This window comes from Phoxinus phoxinus (genome assembly GCF_949152265.1).
Source record: "Phoxinus phoxinus genome assembly, chromosome: 4".
Lineage (NCBI taxonomy): Eukaryota > Metazoa > Chordata > Actinopteri > Cypriniformes > Leuciscidae > Phoxinus > Phoxinus phoxinus.
In genome coordinates, this window is record NC_136879.1 from 26,994,489 (window position 1) to 27,019,476 (window position 24,988).

Here is a 24,988-nt window from a genome sequence, read left to right on the forward strand (position 1 = left end):
ACTAATAAAAGGCATTGAGATGGCATGCGCACAAGCTCCATGCTGTCAGAATGACTGGAGGCCAGCCAGATCAGAAGCGCTAGATCATGAGTGTGAGAATGAGATGGCAGAACGGAGCGGGAAGCTACAAATGGAAAAAAAAATAGAGCATGCAATGGTGAAGGTGAGGTATAATGACTTTGGCTAAAGGCCAGCAGTCTTATTTGGAGATTCGGAGACACGAAAAGCTTTTTGTTGGTCGTGTTCACTTCCTCTTGTGTGTAATTTGTTATTTTTTATGACACCAGCTGACATCAAAATGAAAGGGTTTGCCTGATACAAATCCCAAGCTCTGTCTGTTTCTTATTGACCTGTTTTAAACTATGATGGTACCAGTATGGTGTTTTGATGATAACACTACATTTTCTGTGTCATACTATGAAGAAAATAAATAGAAGGTAAAATCGTTAATGAGAGGCGGATGAGTGTGCTTTGAAGGATCGATAATCATTTGTGGTTTTGTTTGCTGTGCATCTGTGCAAAGTGGCTATAATCACCCTCTTTCTCTCTTTTTTTTATATGTATCCCCATCTATCCATCTCATGCTCTTTCCTTAATGGGCTCAGAGAGTCTGTACCGTGTAAGGAGGCAGAAATGTGTCACTCAGTCTAGCATTGACGGAGAGGAAGCTGAGGTAAGATTATCCTTTTTAAATATTCAGTATTCTACTGCTTTCTTTTCTATAGTATTGTGCTGTGACTTTTCCGTGTCCCTTGTCCACCAGAAGAAATGTCAAACACATCTGCTGGTGCTGGTGGTTCACGGGGGGAACATACTGGACACGGTGGGTGGAGAGCCAGGTGCAAAGACTGCAGATGTAAACACCCTGTCCTCAGTGTTGGAGAAAGTATCTCAAGCTCATTTCCAAGCTGCAGCTCAGCATGTCGTCATCAAGTTGGTGCCGTGCCCAGCTATATGCGCAGAGGCCTTCTGCCTTGTGTCCAAGTAAGTAGCTATTACTGAAAGCAATTTTTAATGACCATGTTTTTTTTTTTGGATATGTGCCATGGTATTCTTTGAAGTAAATACCATTGTGTATAGGCTATCATCTAATATCATCATTGTTTCCTTTCAACGGCACTGTTTTGGAACTGGTTGGACTGGCTTCATTTCCTGGCATGGAGGGTTTTGATCCGTTGTGCAAATATACTATGAAATGAGTTCCCACATACATAGATGTTTTGTTTTGAAGTCATGGAAACACCCTTAGGTGAAACGGTATGAATGCACAAAACAAATTTTATGCTGACGGATTCAGTGGCAATTGTTATTCTGAACTCACTATATATATATATATATATATATAATTTATATTTATTTTACCTAATATTTAATAAATTAGAAATAAATAATTTGAAAATGACTTAAATATAAGCAGACTTATACTTTAGATGGCAACTTCACATAATTCACAATCATATTTCAGTATTTTTCACAAATAAAGAAATTGTTGCAAAATATGACACCAGACTACATAGTGCCCTGTTGGTTAGTGTTTACTTTCGTTTTATTCAATATTTGTCGGTGCAGTGTGAATTGGCCTTAAGAGTCGGACACGCTATCAAAATAAATGTCCCGCTTCCGACAAATTGATCAAACAGAAAAACTTAATGGCCGATGCTGATATTTAAAAAATGGCAAATATCGGCCACTAATTTGAGCAACAATTTTACAGATTTATTTCCTCAAATAAGAGCCCATTCAGGGCTCCAGACTGAAACAAATGGGCTCCAAATTCTGCAACCTTTTTTCTTGCTAGTGCTAGATTTAGTTGGAGGTCGCACTGGTACCACCACCACAATGCCCAACTGATAAGAGCTGCCATTTCTGTTCTGTTTCTGAAAAACATGAAACGGCATACTAAACAAAAGCGGAATGAAACTGCGCTTCTCGTTTGAGCTGCTCAGTTGATCTGCTCGGACCAATATTAGACTGCGCGGCACGAGTTCAATCACACGACACTGTTACTACACAGCACCTGATTACAGGAAATCAAGTAAGAAAGCATTTGAATTCACTGCAGTATTATCACTGCAGGATCTTTCAAATTCAGTGCAGAATTCTACATTATAAACTATATATATCAGATCAAAAAGCATTGACGTGGAAACCAGGAGAAACATTGTGCCATGAACGAACAAGTTATAGAAGGCTTTTCAGTCCATAAATCACCAACATCCACCATGGATTTAATGTAGTAACGCTAACTGTAACCATGGTATTGTGGCAGAAATAGTGGAATGTTTTTACATTATTCATTTCAGGGTTCGTACAACCTTTTGAGAGTGAAATTCAAGCACTTTACAAGGACTTCATACTTTTTTCCAGCACCTCAAAGCTATAAATATTATCCATTTTAAAATTGTTTATTTAAAATTGTGATTACCCAAAAACATATTTTTAGCATTCCCCCCCCCCCCCATAAAAATTAGTTTTTTTTTTTTACATGTTACTGTTGTTGTTAATATTCATTTTTATCTGCATCTCAACTAGCTCAGTGCTTTACTTTCCAATAAATAAACATGTAATATAATATATAAAGGTTCCACCATCTGTAGAACCTTTGGCACTGGTGTTACTGCTCTCAAACGTTAGTCTGGAGCCCTGCCATTGGCCCCCTGGTGGAGAGAGACTATACCGTTCAAAAAGGTGAAGTTGTTAATATTGTTTTTGTCATGATCTCAGCCTGTCTTTCCCTTTTTCCCTTTTTTTATGAAGGATGCAATACTACTCTATGTACTCAAGATTAACATGAGATTGGCAGAAACTGCGTGTGTTATGTCCCCACATTTTTTCCAGGATTCCTTGATGAATAGAAAGTTCAAAAGAACAGCATTTGTTTGAAATATTATAAATGTCTTTACTGTCACCTTTGATCAATTTATTGCATCCTTGCTGAATAAAAGTATTAATTATTTTTAACAGTATATTGCAATGTAAATTCACCACCCTTACGGTACGTTCACACGGGGCGTGAGCGTCAACGCTTGACGGAAGGCGTGGCTGAAGTTTGGCACGACGCCATGGTCATAGCAGCGTCAGCCAATGAAATTAGACAGGAATGACAGGATGAACGTGATGAACGTGATTGGCTGCCGCCTGGCTACTGTATTTGCATAGAGCGATCCTGATTGGCTGACGCTTCCGCCTGCGGCGATTCACTGGCGTTGCTCGCGGCAGAAGTTGAAAAATTCTCAACTTCTGCTGCGAGCAACGCCAGTGAAGCGCCCCGACGGATCCACAATTCATTTCGGCAAAGCTTGACGTCACCCATTCAAAGTCAATGGGAAGCGTTGACGCTCACGCCCCGTGTGAACGTACCGTTACGGCCACTGCTCTTATTAATTGTTAATTTTCACTCTGAAAATTCCAGAAGTGATTGCAGTATTTTAAATAATAAAGTTTATATTTTACTTTCAATTTTCCCTCTGAAAAGCCCTGAAAGCAATTCCCTAGGTTAGGGAGAATTCATAATAATTCATATTAATTTGCATTGCCTTTTGCTCAGCATCTGTTCATCTCATGCAAGTAGAACAAGAGTTCAAATAAGATACAAAGCTTAGGCTTAGCGTGATTTGTTTGCTTGAAGGGACAAAAGGATTTTTTGACGGCCCTCTCCGCCGCTGTTCATTTATAAGGGATGAAGCGAATAAGAATTAGAAGACAGCCCCAAGTAAGCATATAACGCTAATACTTTCTGTGAGAATCAGCCTTTAAAACGAACAGAGTCCCTTTTAAGCCGTGAAAGTGGATCCATCGCTTCAAGGGCTCAGTGGCTCAGGGCCCTTCCGAGTTATTTCTTCTATAGCTTTAGGCCTTTTATGTCGGTTTGTTCTGTCTTTGTCATCACCGGGGTGAAGCAATGAAAATGGAGGAGCTCCATAGAGTTGGAACAAACAGAGCAGAAGAGGATCTTTGATCACATGATCACAATCTCTGCCTGCTCCCATGGCGCACACAGTCTAATAAAAAAATGTCAATCACTGGGGTACCGTGGAGATTAACATGATAAACCCTGTTCATGAGTGACATACAAACTGCATTTGCTCTTTTGCTTGTGATTTTATGGTTCAGTGCTGGAGCTGCAGTGAGTATTAAACAACCTGAGCAAAGGACAAATGGATAGATGCAGAAACCATGACCAGTTTTATGCCTATCTGTCCGCATTTGTCCAGTACTGAGATAGGGGATAAAATAAAAGTGATATAATATTGAACAACAGTCTGCAGGGAGATACAGTAGTAATTGTTGCAGGTCATAATCGTGCTCCCTGGATACAGAATACACATAAACAACACACTTTTACACATGTTTCAGAATCATACAATAGAGTTTTCTTTTCATCAGCACGACTTCCTTTTTCCTTCCCTCATGGTTAATGAAGGCATTATGCGGTCAGTTTACAACATCAGTAGGCTCTGGCGCTCCAGGAAGAGCCATGTGGCTAATTTTATCTCCTGCTGGGTCTTGCCTGTTGGACAGCAGCCGCGAGGACTAAACAATGGGGTGAATCTAACGAAACCTGGCAAAAACTCTTTTTTTTTTTTGCAGTTTGACATTATTCTTGCAGTTCGTGAAACACACACACACACACACACACACACACAAATACATGTATATGTGTGTATATCTAATCTATTTGATCTGCTGATTTTGTCTAAGATTTTTTTATATATATATTTGAAAACATATCGGTGCTTGATGATTTGTACATATGAAAGTGTATATATATATATATATTTAATTGTATCCATGCTGCAGACTTCCAACTTTTTTTTTTTTTTCTGTGAAAAGTTTTTTTATTATTGATTTTAGATTTTTCTTTTCAGCCCTAATTTATACTTTATAGCAGTATTTTTGTACATTTCTTTCCATTTTTTTTCTTCTAAAAATCAATATAATATAGTTAGTTTTACTGTAATGAATTATATTAGTCAGTAGAATCTACTGAGAATCACCCTTCAGAATATTGAGAATTGCACAGGAACACTAAAGTAAAACATTTCGGTGATCATTTGAGATAATTGGTGTGAAAAACATAATAGTCCTAAAAATTTACATTTTATGAATTATTTTTTTTAATACATTTTTTTTTTAATTGACATTAAAAATGCATATTCTTTTATATTTCTTTCTTTTTTGTATTAGGGTAAAATATGACCTTGCCATGTTTTTGTGAGAATCACCCAGTCAAGGCTCACTGGTTTCTCCCCATTGACAGACAGTCCAGACGTTAACGACTCACTGCCATGTTTAGAGCCCCTTTTATGTCGCACACATCTTCTGTCAGTAGAGCTGCCGTGCATGTATGTTCTCAGTTCCTCTGTTTAAGAGCTTTGGGAATTGTCCCACCATGGCTGAAAATGAGTTCCCTCTCCTAATGAGGTGTGCTTACAGATGTGGCTGTTGTGTGTGCGTGTGTGTGTGTGTCAGCGTCTTACACACAGAAAACACTCAAACATGCATTAGCAAAGGAGGGGCGGAATGTTATGGAGCTTTGTGTTTGCCATCTCCACACAGAATTTCCAATTAGCAACTCTGGTAAAAAAAAGCTTCCACATTGATTTTCTCTCACCAAAGCACAGTGTGCAAGTCAATTCAATACGTGATTCCTGGAGTAAAACAATTTGGGGCTCTGTCACAGCTCAGATAGGAAGGGGGTGTACACTGATTCGTCTCTCACCTGAGCGTTGATGGTGCAGGTCTGCTATTTCCGTATTCCTCATCTGCTTTGGGTTACAACCTGTAACTCCTCGTTAGTCTTAGGCCTGAATCTTTGCCACTTTAAACATTTTATTATAGGTCCATTTTATTATCTGGTCCTCGATTTTTGAACACTCTGTGAATTAGTGGTGGAGATTTGATTGGCTTTTACAAGGTTGCATCAGTAGTTGGCGACAAGTGACTGTCAGTGATCAACTGATTCATTCAAAGATGCTGATTCATTCAGGCACGAGTGAGTCATTGAATCATTCACTCATCTGTTTAGTTCAATTTTTTTATTTGTTTATCAAAAAGTGAATAATTGAATCATTCACTCAACAGATTAATTTATGTTTGAGTGAACTATTTAATTATTTACTTAACCGATTTGTAAAATAAATGCTGATTCATTCAGGAACAAGTTATTGAATTATTCACCTAAATGATTCGTTCAAAAACACAGATTCATTCAGAATAACATTACGGTGTGTTGCTCGAAGACGTGTGACACTTTATGCTGTGCATTTGTTTGGAACTATTTTCATTGGCAGAGCAAGAACAGACAAAGGAACTGCCAATAATGTGTCTAAAATGTAAGTAACTATATTTACTTTATTGCATAAAAGCTGCATCACAAAGCAGGCATGTTGTAGGACAGTATTTTACAAATTTAAAGCTATTTTTGTTAACTAATGGATTTGTTTGTGGCCGATGCATCTTGTTAGGTCCCTAACATCATGGAAAGGAAGAGGAAGTATTTACCATTTAACAATCTTATGTTGCTTGAGAGATAGAAAGATGTAGCTTTGAGATGCATATCTTTTATCTGAGTCCTATTGGCCGTAATGGTCGGAAGAAAGATCCCATTAATTAGAGCTAATTCTTTATAAACATAAATGAGACTTATGACTCCCCTGCCAATTAGATCTTCAGATGACTTTCTTACATGCAGCAGTGTTTGTGAATGTCTGGTTAGATTTCAGCTCTCACTTGTGCATTTGCAAGAGGTTTTTTGGCAGTCTAAAGGTGGGTTATTGATCAAAACTCCTTCCTCTCACCGTCCTCAGCTGGAGCTGGGTTATTTTGAGACCCAGAAGCCATCGCCTGTGGAGCAGGCTAGCAGGGAGTACAGGGGTCTTCATTTGTTCTGAGGAGGCTTGGAAGGTTTTGTCTTTGAAAGAACAGGGGTCACTTCTCCCGTGTCAGTTTTACCAACATCGTTAATGAGGGCGGCAGGATTAGTACGCTAGGATTAGTAAGATGTTAGATGGATGGATAAATGCTTGTGTTATTGATTTACAGGTATGCTTGATATTCATAACGGATAGTTAAATATGTATAATGACTATGATTTTATATGGTAGACTTGAAATGTTGAACTACAGTACCATTCAAACATTTGAGCGGAGTAAGAATTATTTGTTTTTGTTTTTGAAAGAAATTTCTTATGCTCAATAAAGCTGTATTTATAAAAACATTTTTTAAATGCTGATTTGGTTTGGAAACATTTCTTATTGTCAATGTTGAAAAAAAAGTGTGGATAAATATTTTTGTGGAAACCGTGATACCTTTTTCTTATTTTGGATTTGAATAGTAAGTTCAAAAGAACAGAAGAATGTTTTTTTAATATTATAGAGGTCTTTAGTCTATTTACTGTAACTTTTCATCAATCTAATGCATCCTTGTTGAATAAAAGTATTAATTTCTTTTTTTTTTAAACTTGCTGAACCCTTATCCAATAGCATCAACGTACCATGGTACCGCCACATTACTTTCACTTTTTACATTACTATAGGCCATTGCTTTTTTAAATCCACAATTGTTAATAACAAGCTAACATGTTCTTTTGTGTACAAGAGCTTATATTCACAGCTTAAGGGAGGAAAACTAGATCATCTAATCAATATTTTATGACAAACAGCAAAGTTCAGTGCTTATTCTCTTTTTTGTTCCCTCTTAATTTATATCCCTCTTGCTGACATGTTTTTTTCTGGTGCGATTTTTTTTTTTTTTTTTTTTTTGACTAGTTCCCTCAGGTAAAGAGTGTAGGCGGCTCAAAGATAAAGACATTTTTGACAGAAAACAGTTCTTAAGATGCTGTTTTTGCTATGGACATGAATAACACCTCAAATCATTCAGCTTGTTGAGAGGAGGTGTGCTATTACTTTTCAAAGCAATCTGACTTTAAATTCTCACCTAGCGAAGAAGGGAACTGAGACTCGCCTGGGCTTAATGGGCTCTTTTGACTGAAGTAACCACCTAGAGCACTAGTATCCACCTAGCACACCCTAGCAATAATATCGGCATTTTGAAACTGCTCAGAATACAGTACATTAACAACCGCATAACTAACACTCACAGCACAGAAAATATTTGAAAAAAATATTTCTGTATCATGTTAGTTTAGCCTAGGCCTAGTGTTTTCTTTATATTACATTTTGTAACATGGTTTGTTTTTACAGTTTATTGTTGTTATTCTGTCTTACTACAGCCATTTGAATTTGTGACAGCCATTTGTTACGGACAGCCTACAAAGCTACACTTGAGAGCTACCTATTGAGAGGAAACACAAAAAAGTATCAAAGTGGAAGTGGAAAGCACAGTCATTACCCTTAAAAATTATGATAGGTTGTTAGACTTCATTACCCAGCCTGGCATATTCATATTAGTGAGGTAAAACATCACCTCAGCAACAATGCCAGCTGCTAGCATGGACCAAATATTAATTACAGACTGTGTTAATAAATAATAAATTCGGTTAGGGGGCATACTGAGTGGTTTGGAGGTGCTCCTCTCCTGCTGTGGAGCGTGTCTAATAGGGCTGGCCCCTGGTCTGCAGGCTTGTTACTGTAATGGCTGTGTCCTTCTCCAGCTAGGAGAGTTCATGTAAACATGACAGGAACTACTGTTCACACTGGGTCATAGCGCATTAGCCTAGCCTTGAAGGAGTCAGGGTAAAGATCAGTGGCCAGAGCACAGTTTGGAGAAAATGTATGCATGTTATCAGAAGAATACTACAAGAAAAATAGCAGTAGATCATAAGAGAGGAGCAAAGGAGAGGCATACTTTCTCTGTAAATTTACCTGCTTTTATGGAGCATTGGGCAATGTCACCAAAGACTGATTACAATGAGTTTATGGGTTATCATTATAATCAGAGAAGTGACTCCGTCTGTGTCTTCCTTCAGCTACATAGTTCAGACAACAGGATGATAAAAGGAGCTTGACTACTATTTCAGGTCTCCAGCAGACGGATCCATTTGGGACTTGTTCATTTCCACTTGGAGGCATCACCTTCAACAGTCATTTATCACAAGTAGCCTGTGCCACACTCCGCCAAGCAACAGCCTATCACAACTACACACTTGGGAAGTTTCATCTTCGCTCTGCACATCACTGCCATTTTGTCGCCAGGGTTTGGCACCATTCAGATTAGAATTGAGAATGCATGTTAAATTTCAAATCAGTACTTGAATGTAAATAGAATTTGAATTGAGGTTGCAAACAGAATCCTGAATTGCAATTCGAATTTGAATTAAAAGATTTGAAATTCTAACTATAATTTTTGTAATTAAGGGCAGTTTGTCAAACCAGATAAAGCCATATTTGCAAGTTTTGACCACTTAGACCACTGATTGGTGTTTCTCATCATACAAGTACAGGTATTTTTGGAGCTCTTACCCCAGCACTGCTTTGTCTCTCTGTCAGAGCCTTCAGGTCACTAATCGCTGTGCTTTATAAATGGCTCTGGGGTTAGCACAGCTGTTCAAGGTGACAACGTTGGGCCAGGGCGATCTTTCACTTTTCTCTTTTTTTTTATGCTGTGGGCTCATGCATACTCATGCAGTGCAGCATGATAAAGCACCACTGCTTGCTCAGTGGTACTTGGACAAGCTCTGCAATTCCTCTTGTCGAGTTGCATCATCGTCATCTCTCTGATCTGAGTCACGCTTTTAATCTTTGCCGAAAAATCCAACTTTTTGCGGTTAGCAGTATATTGGAACATGGTAATGTTGTTTATCCGCTATCTGGTCTAAGTTGTTTATCAGCTGGTCTGAGCAGGTCATAGCTGGTCTAAGATGGTCATTAGTTAGTCAAAGCAGGTCATTAGGTAGTCAAAACTGGTCATCAGCTGGTCTAAGATGGTCATTAGCTAGTTCAAGTTGCTCATTATCTGGTACAACTGTTTATCAGCTGGTCTAAGCTGGTCATTAGCTGGTCAAAGCTGGTAATTAGATAGTATGAGCTATTCTATCTTGTCTAAGATGATCATTAGCTAGACAAAACTGGTCATCAACTAGTCTGAGCTGGTCATTATCTCATCCGAGTTGGTTATTAGCTCGCCCGTGTTGGCTATTAGCTCGCCTGAGCTAGTTGTTAGCTGGTAGACATCTTGGACTAACAACAAACCAGCTACAAGCTGATCTTATTACTGTAACTTAAAGTGGTCAGGTTTTTGTAACATAGTAGCTGATTATACAGCTAATGTCCAACTTGTACCAACTTATGACCAGCTTGGATTAGCTAATGTCCAGTTTAGGCCGACTAGAATCTGGCTACCATGTTAAGAAGGATTTTTCAAACTGCAGTCATTAAACTTGCTGATGTAGTGTTTTGGATACTATATGTCTTAAAGTTCGGAAAGGTAGTAAAACAAATTTTTTTGTGTCAGTTGCTTTGTCACAGGGCCATGCTTTCTAACATGCTTTTCTCTTCCACAGTCTGAACCCTTATAGCTACGATGAGAGTTGCGTGTCTAGCAGTGTAGACCATCTACCTCTGGCCGCTTTACCGCTGCTCGCCATAGCTGCTCCACACTACCAAGATGCCGTCGCGACCGTGATTTCTCGGGCCAACCAGGTGTACCACAGCTTTCTGCAGTCTCCAGAGGGACAGGGGTTCACAGGGCAGGTGAGTTCAGGAGCGCCCAAATCAAAGTCTCTAAAGTTGTGATTTACCTTGTAGCTGGTTGGTTCAGTTCATGGCTTATAACGTTTTAACAAAAATCCCTATAGGAAAAATAATTGTAAATAATACTTCTGGAACCAACACCACAAAAAAAAAGTGGGCAGGCAATGTTAAAAGTGACTGCATGTGATCGCATCTCTACCCTGAAACCATTTTTTAACTTTTTTTGCATGACAATCGAGATTGGGCCACACAGGCAGATGAAGGCAGTCCCAGATCAGTATTAGGAAGGCAAATGCTGTCTGGAGCAGCAGTGGGAAGGGTGTGTGGGTCTGTGGCAGGGATAGTGACTCATCATTGATGAGTCATTCAAAACAGACGAAAAGGAGGGGGTCTTTCCACTCATCTTACTCCATAATCTCACATGATTAATACAATAACACACTCCTGTCAATTTAGGAGGCACAGTGATTTCCTAAAGTGGTGACCGCAGTTTATGAGCTGTGTGTCAAGTGTTGACTCTCTAGGGATCCGGACTATTCAAATAGCATATTAGCCCTCATGTTTTGCTGAAAAATTGGTGTGCTTTTTGACATAGCCATAGCCGTGTAGTTCATTCAGTGTGGCGCAGACTCGTCTGTTGCTGACATTGATAATTAGACCTGTGGATTTGTTTGTTTTTGGAGCATCTATACATTATTTGTGCTCATCAACATCAAATAGGAAAGCGCTAGAGTTGCCGCTGTGTTATTTCTGTGCAATTCATTAAACGTGTTATTTACTGTCAGGCTGCACTGTAGATTGAGCTGTCATTATGCAATCCTGAGATTGGCCTGACGGTGTTGATTGCATGCGATAACGCTGCACTGATTCTGGCTGAATTAGTTTGTGTGTGTGTTTTGTACAGGTGTGTTTGTTGGGTGACTGTGTGGGAGGTGTGCTGTGTTTCGACGCTCTCTGTTTCAGCAACAGCCCACAACACAGCAGTCGACATAACAGCACAGAGAGCTTAAAGGTATGTTCTTAAACACTGAATCATTCCGTTTTTAAACACATCTGTAACTTCTTTTGTTCTTTTCTTTCTTGTCTTATTGTGGTTCTAGTAAAAAATCACTCTCACACACACACATACACACACACACACACACACACACACACACACACACACACACACACACACACACACACACACACACACACACACACACACACACACACACACACACACACATGAAATGAAATGTCCAGTATCAACTGATACTGATAACTTACAAATCTGATATAATGATATATTACTTATATATTTTGCATCCCTAAAATTGAGATCTCTTAAATTGCAATGAGATGTTATTTGAGAATAAATGGAGGCATTTTCTTAAAGGGTTAGTTCACCCAAAAATGTTAATTCTTATTACTCACCCTCATGTTGTTCCAACCCCAAAAGACTTTCCTTCATAGGCTACAAGGTAATTTCATCTGCCAGCCCAGAAAAGTTAGTAAAGACATCGTTAAAATAGTCAAAGTGACTACAGTGGCTCAACCTTAAGTTTATCAAGCGACGATAATACTTTTTGTGCATAAAAAAACAACAACAACAAAAAACTACTTTATTCAACTATTTATTTTCTTGATGTGAGTTCACGAGATCGCCAAGACGCATGCGCGAGAACTGAGAAATCTCAGATTTCATCAAAAATATCTTAATTTGTGTTCCGAAGATGAACGAAAGTCTTACGGGGTTGGAACAACATGAGGGTGAGTAAATACTTACAGAATTTTCATTTTTGGGTGAACTAACACTTTAAGTCTTCTGATTCTCTGTTTTTCCCCCTTGTTAGTATCACATCTTTAAGGTTACAGATGAGATGTTGCAAACTCTGCTCAGATATGCCAAGATGTCAAAGCCTGAATATTTAATATCTCAATATCCAAAATGTCTCATTAAAATTCATAGCAAAATAATCTGAGCTATTCTATCCACTTTTATTTTATAGCTTTAACTCTGAATGTCGACAGTTGTCTCATTATCTATTCCTATCTCTGAACACTCTGAGACAAAGTCGATGAAACATGACCAAGAGCTCAATTTAGTCCTCTGAGCTATGAAGGAGCAACTTCTGAGCACATTCCTGTGGGCTTTTCAATCACATTTCTGTGATCTTCAGGGAGCACAGAACATCTGTCACACCAGGCTGACTTTATTTGACACTCTCTACATACTCGCTTATATTATTTTCACAATTATATAAACAATGACTCTATTCAACCTGCTGTCTCACTTTTTCCACGCACTCAGGATAACCCTGAGGTCAGTCCGAGCCTGAGCTCCAGCAAACGTCTTAGCAGGAGCAACATCGACCTATCTGCCCCCAGTGAGTCCCGCAACAGGAGAACTCCACTCAGCCGCAAACAGAGCGACTCGTATGATGGAGACTCTTCTGGCAGCCAGCACCACTCATTCCTCAGCAGGTACAGCATACAAGAACAGAGACCAAATGCTGTTTTATGATGCTGTAAGTGGGTGTTTCTATTACAATATTTTCTCCATGCAGAGACAATCCCTGAAGAGGCACTTTCAGCATTGCTTTTGTTTTTTTGGAGTAGTCTGACATGTTAACATTGGCCTAACCAATAGCGTGCATTTGAGGTGGGACTATGTTTTTGTTCACACAATGGCAGATAAGAAGTAAACTGGCATTATTTTTTTTAATTTTTTTTGGAGCAGATCGGCATCCTTAGTCATTCTCTATTTTTTGGATTATGAATGAATGTACTTCTTTTCTGGTAAGAAGAAATCAGAACAAGATTACCCAGATGTGTCCCCCTGGCCAAGCCATCCATAAATGTGTCACTCTTTTTCCCATTTCTGTTTATCAATATTGGCTGCTCGATGGCATGTTGCGTGCTGCAGTGCTATTAATAGTCACAGCTGCAGTCAGTGTGCAAGTACTGTATGAGAGAATGAGGCGCAGTCTGAACGATGCCTTTAAATAGAAGTTGCTCGATGCCACGGCGGCAAAGGTCCAAACATCCAACTGTTTATCTTCTAAATGATCATATTTAGGGTATTGATGTGTCAAGAGAGATTTCTCTGCTCTGTTGTCGTCACAAACCTTCAGCACAACTCTTTTATTAAAATAGTTCCTAAAACAGTAGCATTCCATGTTTTTATCCTCAATTAGAGCTAGCAATTTGTTAAGTCATTGTGCATAAAATTACATATCAAATAGTCTACGTGTGCAGATTTGAGTTAGGGTTAAGCTGTCATGTTGGGGGGTAAAATAAGTCACTGAAGAATTAATTAAGAATACATAAAATTTAAACACGAATAAGAATAAATACATTATTTTTAAAAAGCTCTTTGCAATTTCCAAAAATCTTGAATTCTATAAGCTAGTCAGGAAAATATACTATTGTATGATATTATACTATAAAATTATAATCAATATATTTATTCTAAAAGTTGTGGAAACATTTTTATGTATGTATTTATTAATGATGATGTTATACTGTTATCCCGAATATTTTAATGTTATGAAACAATTTTCAATATAGTTTGCATATATATTGTAATTTGTAATATTAAACTTTAGTTTTTTTTTTTAAATATTCAAAATGCAATATTTAATATGACATATTATACTGTAATAATCAGTATATTTTATTGTAGTGATATTTCCAATATGTTTTTTTTATTTTGACTTAATATTTCCTGGATGCAAAGCTTTCTATCACTATTAGTTAAGCAACTTGCACAACTTATGCGGAAGCATCTGGCACACTTTACCCTACAGGTGTCATTTTGGGAAAAGTGCTTAATTTGATAATTCATGCTTAATCTTTTGTCAAATGTGACATGATATACTGTATGTCCAATTGCAACTGTTTTTTTGTGTATTTATATGTAAGTTTAAAATTTGCTGTTAGCTCAAACTCATTTTATTTGCCATCTAGCAAGTGCCCATGCTTGCTTTAGGGCACCATGATGCAGGTTGGCCTAGTGATTGATATTGATTGATCTAGCGACCTTCTCATTAACAGCCCTTGCATTGCAAGTTATCTTGCCATAGTTTTTTATATCTTGGGCTTTGTGCAGTCACTATAGGGCCGCTTAGAGAAATGCCGGACAAAAGCACTGACTCTCACCCAGGACTGATAGCGCTGGACCTGAGGGAGACTTATCACTTAGCTCATCCATACCCCTCAACTCTACTACATTTCACTTCCAATCATCTGTCCCCGGGGCCCTGTACACCCCATCCTTTTCACACTCAGTCTGAGGTGAGATAGCCAGTCAGAGTCTTTAAGAGCTTTTCTGTCATCACTTGTAGAGTGATGATAATAAAGACAAACAATGTGCAAAAAGAGTGGAGATTTGAAAGGCAGTGAGGAAAGAAATACTTGTTGACGGTCTAACAGAAAGATTCTTGCTGCAATCCATTGGGATTATATACAATTTTATATCAGGACCCGCATTTTTTCTCTCTTCATTTTTCAAGGAATAGTGGTTCAGACAATTTGATTAAGAAATAATTGTTTGATTTGCTGAAGCCAAAACCAGTTTTGACAACAGATAGTCAGAATTCATGTTGAAGCCCTTAATTAAATTAAATTAAATTCAATTCAAATTTATTTGTATAGCGCTTTTCACAATACATATTGTTTCAAAGCAGCTTTACAGAAAATGCGTTTTAGAAATGTACATACAAAAATACAGTTAGTTAATCATGTATAAATTTAGGGCATAACATATCGCCGGCGTTGGCCGTATATATATATAGTTTATTTAATAGCAAGTAAACTATCCGTGAGCACAACTGTGTATTGAGATTTGTTTTGTCTGGGTATTCTGGGCGAGTCAAACAACTCCCAGAATGTTCAGAGGCGTCCAAAGGCAAAAAACTCTATGGTGTAACTTTTGAAGTAAATCTAATCTATGTATGTGTGTATGTGTTTTCAGTTTGATACAGGATGGAACAGACCTGAGACCAAGCAGCAGCACCAGTATAATGTTGAATCCAGGTCGCTTTGACTTTGAGGTGTCGGATTGTTTTCTGCTGGGCTGTCCTCTTGGATTGGTGCTAGCCATGAGACGCACTGTGCTTCCCGCCGTCCAGGGTTGGTGTGGAAATTCTTCTATTAATGACCAGAACACAGTGGCCCTCATTTATCAATCTTGCGTCGAAACGGGCGTATATGTTGGCGTAAGATTATGCTTACACTCCTCTCACCGCCTGATTTATGAAGCTGTGCGTACCTTTGAAATTCAGGTGTACGCAAACCTGCCTCTTGATAAATGCCGCGGCTGAAAACGATCGTCATTAGATTAACACGCCCCTATATATTCACGTCTCCGCCTCCCACGCCCTCATTTTACGCCATGGACACACGGAAGACGGCAAAGAGGAGAAACTTCTCCGGTGGAAATCCAGTTTAAATCGCTGGTTGGTTGAGCAAATTACCTATCACAAACAATGCATTATTTTACAGCACGTGTTTTGAAACTATTTCGTATGACGTCACATGTAATAGGGTGTACAATAGTGATGATGATGTGAATAATTGCATGACAATTTGTAATATTTTTCTTATTAGTAGCCTATTATGATTTTGATTATTAATGACGCTTATTGTTATTTAGAAGAAGAATGTCTTTGTCATTATTATTATTTGTATTAGGCTATAGGCTAATTATTGTTTATTTTATTAATTTAATAAAGAACTCTGTCTCTTATTCCAAAAGATCCATGTATAGGCTACTTTTGTGTCTATTCGTTTTTCCTTTTTAAAGTAGGCTAATTGAAAAACGAAAAATTAACGGTTGTCTTTTTAAAACGCAAAGTTGAACACCAAAAGTTTAATTTGAACTGGCAACACCAACTGCTGCGCAAAAAAAGTAAATATCGACGAATTTTCAGATTTTTGTTTAATGACTTTTTGCCCCTTTATTAAACATGTAAAATATACACAAATTAATATGGAAAACATGTCGATTTTAATGGTTTTCTAAGGTCAAATTAGAATCTGGAATTGATATTTTCCCGCAGTGATGAATGAGAAGAGCCAATATTAAACTATTGTTTTCTAAGTCGGCTAAGATCTCCATCTTCGCTGTTAATGCGCTTTTAGAGAGAAAAGCACCTTTCATACGGATTACTTAATCAGAACAAAAGTTCGTTTTAAAGTGGACATTTCAAGCTTTAGATAGGCTATATTTTGTTTCAGTTCTCGCGCTCCAGTTCACGGAGGACATGTGATTGTTTTATTTTATTTTACAAAAGCACAACGTTTTCTTGTAGTTACAAATAATGTATTATTATTTTCAGTATGACCAGAAATGATGGAGTATTTTAAATTGTTTCACTATTGATAGGAAAAAGTGTTCGCGCGCGCGCCTCCGTGCCATCCAGTGCGCGTTCCACACTCCGCTCCACAAACCCTTTGGATATGCGTCAAAATCTTGTGTTTATTTGTGATAATCTTAGTCCTGTATTATTATTGTCTAACCCGTATTATGAATGTCATTTGACGAATTGCTTTGTTCCTTTTTTGGATAAAAGCGTCTTCTAAATATAGCCTAGTAATAATGATGATAATTATTATTATTTGCGGACACGGACCCCAAACACACCGCGTCTTCAGGTGACTGTAAATGCGCAAAAACTGTTTCCATTGCAGTTTTGCGAAATTTTCCTTTTTTCGAATTGCCTGAAAAACCACCTCATGCGAGCGTAAAAACTTTTTTTGCGATAAACGCCAGTTTTTGCGAAATTGACGTGTTTCCATTGGGCGTATTTTCAATTCGCAATTTCAATTTGCGCAATTTGAAGGGTAATGGAAACGCATTACTGAACCCAGTCCGTGCGCGCATGCCGGGCTTAACTCACAAAAATAAACACTGAAGTTTATAATTTCTGTTGTTGTTTTTTTACAGGGTCATAATATATCATATCTTTAGTTTGTCAGTGCGTTTTGTGGTGTTAGGAATTGTTTTTCTGCGCATTTCAGCACTAACTCAAAACGTGCGTACATGTACACCACCTCCTGAGCTGGCGTAGGATTTGAGCGTGCCGTACGCCAACGTCCATATTGATAAATCGCAAAGTCACCGTGGTTTTGGGTGTACGCCAGGTGTACGCTGGAAATTTGGTGTACGCACTTTTGATAAATGAGGGCCATTGTCCTCTTGATACACTGGCAGGCATTCCCATTAGATTTCCCTCCTCCTCAGTCATATTTACAATTAATTTAGTCATTTCTATCCTTTCTTTTTATCCTGCAGTGTCTCAGCTCCGGCCTGCATGTTCACAGATCTTCAACCTGTTTTACCCCTCCGACCCGTCGGCCTCTAGACTGGAGCCCTTGCTACACTCCGAATTCCACAAACTGCCTCCGTTCTCTGTGCCTCGCTACCAGCGCTACCCTCTGGGAGACGGCCGCTCCACCCTTATCGGTGAGTGAGATATCCCGTTGAGAATCAATTAAACTGTTCAACGCTAAACCACATGCACAAATAAAGCACAATATTCACTCATTTGTTCCTTTTATTATGTTTCATAATTGCTTTGTCATAGTAATGCGCTTATCTTGGGCTGCCAAATGATGTGCTTTTCTGAGGAATGATTCTCGTTCGGTTGTTAACAATGTTTTCTTGGGAAGAAACTACAGTCTTTCTCATTGGATTTTTTCGGTGACTTCCTTTTTTTGTGTGCATCCTTTTCCTGACAGATAACCGCTAACCTGAGCAATGCTGTGCCTTACATTATTTTACTCCGTGTCAGGTTCCCTGGAGCTTTACCAAGTTCTGCAGGCTGGTGTCTCGCCCTGTAATGAGGTCCTGATTTATTTAGAGCATATTTTATCCTGCTTTGCAGACATATTTAATTGGTGTATGTCATCCATTTTAGGCTCATCCTAAATTCTAGACTAGGCCTAGAACTAGAAGTAACGAAGTAAACGGAGAACTAAAGTGAAGCGAAACTAATAACAGTGGCTGAACTGAAACAAACATAATCAACAAAATAAACATAGTAAGATGAAAACATTGATTTAACCTAATGAACTGAAATAATGAAAAGTAAACATCTGAAAATCTTGAAGATAACCTCGAGAAACAACAAAACTCTACTCCAAATATGTTGTGTAAATAAGCTGTTTTGAAGATCATTTGACAGGAAAGCAAATATATACAGTATTAGCTGTGCAAGCTTCCTGAAAAAAAGGGATTATAACCCTCATCAGCACAATGCGACAGAGACAGGCATCACCCATTGAGAGGAAAGAGTCTGCGTCTCACAGGAAATGTGACACTGACTTTTAATTATATCAAGTCTCACTCTGCTGATCATAGGCGAAGAATGTCACAATATTTGTTAGATACTGAGGCGTGGATGTGTCTAATTTAATGCATGCACTCACACACACCACTCACACATGGTCTGTTTTAACGCAGTAGTTAATAATTGCCATCCTAATGGAGTATCTCTGGAACGGCCTCCCATGTGTAAGGTTCTTTCATTATGAATCATTACAGATTTACTCAGCGGGCCTTTAATGTGAGAAATGTATCTGATATCCATCTGTTTTCCTGTTTATGCTGTTCCTGTGCATTTGGATTGATTCATTTCATTTGGCGGCCGGAAAATCCGGAGCCATTCATTTCAAGTAGTTGAAAACTGGGGAGTGAGATTCTAAAGCCGTATGTGGAGCAACATCACGGAGTTCTTTTTCTCATTACGCTGAAGAGCAGCATGATTCTTTCCACTGAACTCTGTATTCCTCTCCATATTGCCTTCAGCCCCTCATGCCCAGAGCTCATATACCACCTCGGCCTCATCTCAAAGGTCTCTCTTGTGTTATTCTACAGCGCAGGAAATGCTGTATCCTGCCGTGCCTTAGTCTTCAATCTTCTCTGAGTCGCCCAATCACTTTCAAGTCCAATAAGCCTGTATTTTGAGCAAGACCTTGTGCTCAATTGACCTCTTATTGCGTTCTAGTGCATGTTTCCATTTTTTCCCGCCTAAAAGTTGAGTGTTGCGCCCCTACTATCATGTCTCTGACCTTCAGCCAGGGGTCCAGACTAAAACTGGCTCCTAATGTGTTTTAAATATTATAGAATCACTCAATATAGATGTATATTCGGAAGCGCTGTTTTGCTCTGACTGCAGTGTGGAAATAGGAATTGTATATGCACTTCAGTTCATTAAATGTATAGTGTGTATAGTGTTCTTCAAGTGTATACCAGGGGTGAAAAACTCAGTTCATGAGGGCCACAGCCCTGCAGAGTTTTGTTTAAACCCTAATTAAACACACCAGCTAATAAGTTGGAAGGGCTGAGTTGTGCACATCTGTTGTATAGGGTATAGTGTATTGCTGTTTAACCAGAAATCACTGGCATGTTTTGTGAGAAAGGGATGTAAAAGAATGTACCAAACCTATGCATACCATTTTAATTCTTTGGAGAAAATAATACAATTGTGTATCTTTAAATTACATGTTGGTAAATGTAGGTCTCCGTAAGCTCATTTAAACAAACTTGACTGGAAACGATTCATGGTTGTGTATTGTTTACTCAGTTACTGATTCAACCGATTCAGTGATTTTGGGTGTCGTTAGACTGAATCAAAAGCAAAAACTTTTAGAATCATCTGTGATATCGAATCATATATATATATATTTTTTTTTTGCAATTCGGATATCTTGGGTCCACTGTGTTTGTTGATTTAAGCCAAATAGAACAGAATGATAAAGAATAGGAAAAAACATTTGCATACAGAAGACCTCATTCACATGGATCAATGAAAATATGTCACATTGTATAGAAACATACATTTCAGGATTCTTTGGATAGAAAGTTGTAAAGAATATAAGTTATTTGTATATTTATTTAGAATGCTGTAAAAGTCTTTACTGTCACTTTTGATCAGTTTAAGCGTCTTTGCTGAATAAAAAAATAAATTGTACTCACTCCAAACTTTTGAACGGTAGTGCACATGCCCTCTAAAGAGGACATCTGAATACACTACATTGATGGTAATAAAATGCACCTTTCATTTTGAATAACATTTACAGTATATTTTGTTTTGCACTTGCAACCATTTCGGTCACATTCTGGAGCACTGTCACTTTCACAGCCTCGGTTTCACTTTCTGTCCCCTTCATTTATCCCCTGTCTCTTATTCTCTCTGTTGCTCATGTCTCACTTGTCAATTGAAGGGATGACTCATGAACATGGAAGTGGCTATTTAATTTGATGTTTTTGGTTATCCTCTTTGATGTATTAGCACTGCAACTGTGTACTCTTGCTGTACACAAATCAAGTGTTTGTACATTTGTCAATCTAATCTCTCACACAAATGTTTTCATCAGTGTCGTGATACAGAAACAGAATATGTTTGCTACCATTTATATGCATTCATCTTGGTAAGACTGAGCAGGATTGTTGTAAAAAAGCCCATCTCTCACATAAATAGATGGCTTTGGTAACACTAATGAACTCTGTATCGTAAATGTGATCAGTCTCTCTGTCCATTCCTCATGTCTGCATAAAGAGCAGTCTTGTGTCCTGTATTCATCCAGGAATGGTGTAATGGTGCTGTCTGATTCCAGTCCACGCTTTCTGAAAAGAGAGCTCCAGTGAATTTGTATTCTGCGTCTGGCTCTGGGGCCTTTAGTGACATGAGAAATTAAGCAGAGCAGCTATGCATCCTGCACCCAGCAAAAACTCCTTGGAAAAGGTCAAGCTGAAAGACTGGTGGGGGTTAACTCTACAAAAACGTACCCAGATAGGAGAGCAGAGCGCTTGGCTCTCTGGAGCTTTGCAGATTTGTGGCTACGGTTGGAGCGGGCATAAGCACATTCTGAACACGCCTGAGCCCAACTCTCAGAGATGTCAGCATGACTGGAAAGCAATAAAATCGCAAGAGCTCGTTCTGATGACCAGCACTGATAGGGCTGCCCCTGTTTAGAATTCACACACAGCCTCAGGATTGTGCTCCCTGTCCTCCAGCCCTCTGTTTCCCCCTTTCCTGACCCCTATTACCAGGGGTGTTGCAATCATTATAACTCGTCCCATCTCCTTTTTTGTAAGATTTCCACCAGCAGAGAAATATTATATATTTATATTAATATATTAATATTTTCAGCATTTCAGAAAATCAGTTTAATCGACCATAACATAGTAAATATTGCATCATATAACATTATAAATATTTATATTAGTGCCTTGGCATGATGCTATATATTACGACTTCAGATGCAAAATCTGTTAAACGCCACCTTTAAAAATGAGATAACGATATTAAGCAAATGCTCTCTGCACATACTATACTATAACAAGATAGAGGATTATGTTGAAATGGATGAACTAATTTCAATCAATACATTTCAGAATTTCAATTTTTTTCAAAATGTAAAAAAATAGCTGGGCTATGTTTTCATTTACCTATTTTTATGCACATTTTGGAATATCGCATCAAAAACTGGTGGATGGAAACGGCGAGATGCGCATACATTTTTAAAATGCGCATAAAAAAGTATGTGCTCGTTTGAGTCGGATAATTTTTCATCTGATGCGCATAAACTGCGATGGAAACGCATTAACCAAACAAATTCCTCGATGCGCATCAAAACAATCATGTGACTTTGGGATGGGATGGTATAACTGGACTAACCAGCGGACCGATCTCGTTGCACAGCATCTAAAATGCTATGTTGGTCATTCTGAAATGCCGGAGTAGTCTGTCATTAAAGTGGTTCAGTATAATTCCCTCTCAGAACTCTTTTACATGACTATTCCCAAACTACAGCATCTGCCTCTGAAAGCAAGAAAACCTGAAAACTCTGAGGCGCAAGTTATTTATATAATTATAGATATGTAACTATTGCAGTGACTTCTATTTTTTTGGGGTGATATTTAGCTCCAGTTTATCAGGAAGTGACGTTTTTTTTCTCTTCGACTAAATGGATGGACATGGTCCTTTATTCGCAAATGTTTTATGCCATATTTCAATTTTGCGCATAAGTTAAATTCGCAACTTTGAATGGAAACTTAGCTACTGACAAAAGGAAACGTTGTCAACCTCTTAATGCCTGTTATAAGGCTAAAGAAAATCGGTACAGTGGCAATGACAGGATTTCGCGAGCAGCGTGTAAACCAACAGTTTACTATGCAACGGTAAACTGTATTTTCACCTACTTGTGAAAAGAGGCTGATATAATGTATACCGGTAATGTGTCCTCACTTTTTCGAGTTGTTCCTACGCTCCTGACATTCAACCATCCCCACCCCCCACATTTCAGTGACTTTCATCATAATTGAAGCCCTGGCCATTTGTGAGCCAATGGCAAATGAGAGAGAAGCCAGTTGTTGGAATGACAGAGGAGAGGTGCTCTTTACTACCTGTAGTGGTCAGTGGCACACAGCTGCCAAGGTCACACACAGATATTCAAGCTCACACATGCGTGTGGTTGCGCCAGTAATGTGGGCCAGCCTAATGGGATGTTTTCTGCACAGGCTGCTGGACTAATGAAAACAGATTCAATTTGCCTCTGTCAGAAATAACAGGCCATGTGTGCACGAGGCAGCAGGCATATAAAAGGGCAGATTAGCCAGGACGGTCACTTAAAGAATTTCTGCCTGGATGTCATTCTATATTCTCAAAGAGGGGGAAAAAGAGATCTCTGTCAGGAAGCATTTAGATCCCTTGCACAAACATAGTTTGACGTTATGGTGAGTTATATTGAGAGTGAAAGGGAGGCTTTTGTTGTTTGGTTGTGCCGTGGCTGAGGGTTTTATAAATTCAATTTAAACAGGCTCTTCTGGGGTCATGATGTGGTGTTGTCTATAATCAATCCAGTTCTCTTTATTTCTGTCTTTCTCACACACACATGCACAAACACATTCATATGAATTTCTCTTTCCATTAAATCAAAGAAAATCTTTTAAAATGTTTGAACAACTAATGAATCATTCTGATCCTAATATAACATATAACATTAGACACGTTTAAATATTTTAATGTTTCCAAACAAATTATTATAAGTATTATTGCAGCTTTGTTTCATTTGTAGTTATAATAGTTTCACTCCATCAGTCACCCAAGACTGTTTGTTCTGCCTAAGGTATCGATTTGATATTAGCACCTGAGGCTGATATTGTACCGAAGCCAAAATGTTTATATCGTTCCAATCCTAATCTGTCTACATTTCCAACTTTCACTATCATGATCTGTTTTCCCTCCAGTCAACGATATCCACAGCTACCCTGACGTGTTCCTTCCCGGTAGTGCGGTTCCAGTGGGCGCTTCGCAATCCTCCTCTCTCCAGACGGAACGCAGCACAGGTGGGCGGGTGGGCGTTGAGGTCCGCAGGTCCAGTTTGACCAGCATGGACAGCCAGTTATCAGGCTGCTGGGAGAGCAGGCTGAGCGGCACCATCGCCAACAGTGAGTGGGCAGCGGGTGGGCGAGCTTCGGGCACAAAATTAAACTCTGACTAATTTTATCTAAAGCTCTTTTATTTTTTCGTCAGACCTACTCTTTGCTCCGTACTGCCCAAACCTCATAATTAGAGATGCTTTTTGCTCTCCAGCCAAGCAATGCAGTGTTAAGAGCTCGCTGTGCTGCCAAAAGACCTGCCGCAGTGTATTTAACCCTGTTTAAGTTGATCGTATCTCAGCTGCAGAGAAAGGACATAGTGGTAGTTATTAATCCAATACATGGCAGTTTTATTTACACTGCTTTATACTTATAAGAACTGTCTCACGATTATGAGAAATATTTAACGGTACAGTAGAGGCGAGTGTGCCTTGAGCATTATTTATAAAAACAGACTTAAAAGTGGGGAAACAATAAATAAACCTTACTGACACCAAACTTTTGAACTAATCTGTGTATGTGTGTGTGATAGTCTCCAGCACATGGTGGGGGTCTAAGCGGTTGGATTATTCTCTGTACTGCCCGGACGTCCTGACGGCGTTTCCCACAGTGGCTCTGCCTCACCTGTTCCACGCTTCCTACTGGGAATCAACCGATGTGGTCGCCTTCCTTCTGCGACAGGTACATTCACAGCAATTCACAGCCAAGCCCCACTCAGATTTTGTAAAACAGTATTTTTTTTGTTTTATTGTTCAACTTTTCAAACTCCCTGACTATTGCTCTCCTCGTGCCAGAGAAATCAAATTAGTACAACATGACATGACCGAAGGAAGCAAGATTTTAGATACCCTGTTCTCAGAATTTCTGTCTGTCCTTTTACTGTCTGTCTGTTACTCTTACTCATCCCTTTACTTCCTCTTGGTCTTTTGTGCTGGATATTTCGATTCACCCGAAGGGCTGTATC

General features: G+C 38.7%; 1 protein-coding gene across 5 annotated transcripts in view; it reads left to right on the forward strand.

Annotated features, from left to right (window-relative positions):
- Positions 1 to 24,988, forward strand: part of pitpnm3 (PITPNM family member 3) — an 85,029-nt gene that overhangs the window by 39,493 nt on the left and 20,548 nt on the right. For 4 of the 5 annotated variants that reach the window (XM_079609496.1, XM_079609493.1, XM_079609494.1 and 1 more), the window contains exons 4-12: positions 606 to 673; positions 764 to 984; positions 10,463 to 10,652; positions 11,557 to 11,664; positions 12,946 to 13,118; positions 15,610 to 15,767; positions 17,932 to 18,102; positions 23,893 to 24,093; positions 24,557 to 24,705. In XM_079609496.1, the coding sequence (XP_079465622.1) occupies positions 606 to 673; positions 764 to 984; positions 10,463 to 10,652; positions 11,557 to 11,664; positions 12,946 to 13,118; positions 15,610 to 15,767; positions 17,932 to 18,102; positions 23,893 to 24,093; positions 24,557 to 24,705 (1,439 nt within the window). The remainder of the gene's footprint in view (positions 1 to 605; positions 674 to 763; positions 985 to 10,462; positions 10,653 to 11,556; positions 11,665 to 12,945; positions 13,119 to 15,609; positions 15,768 to 17,931; positions 18,103 to 23,892; positions 24,094 to 24,556; positions 24,706 to 24,988) is intronic. The other variant, XM_079609497.1, reaches the window with a different exon arrangement.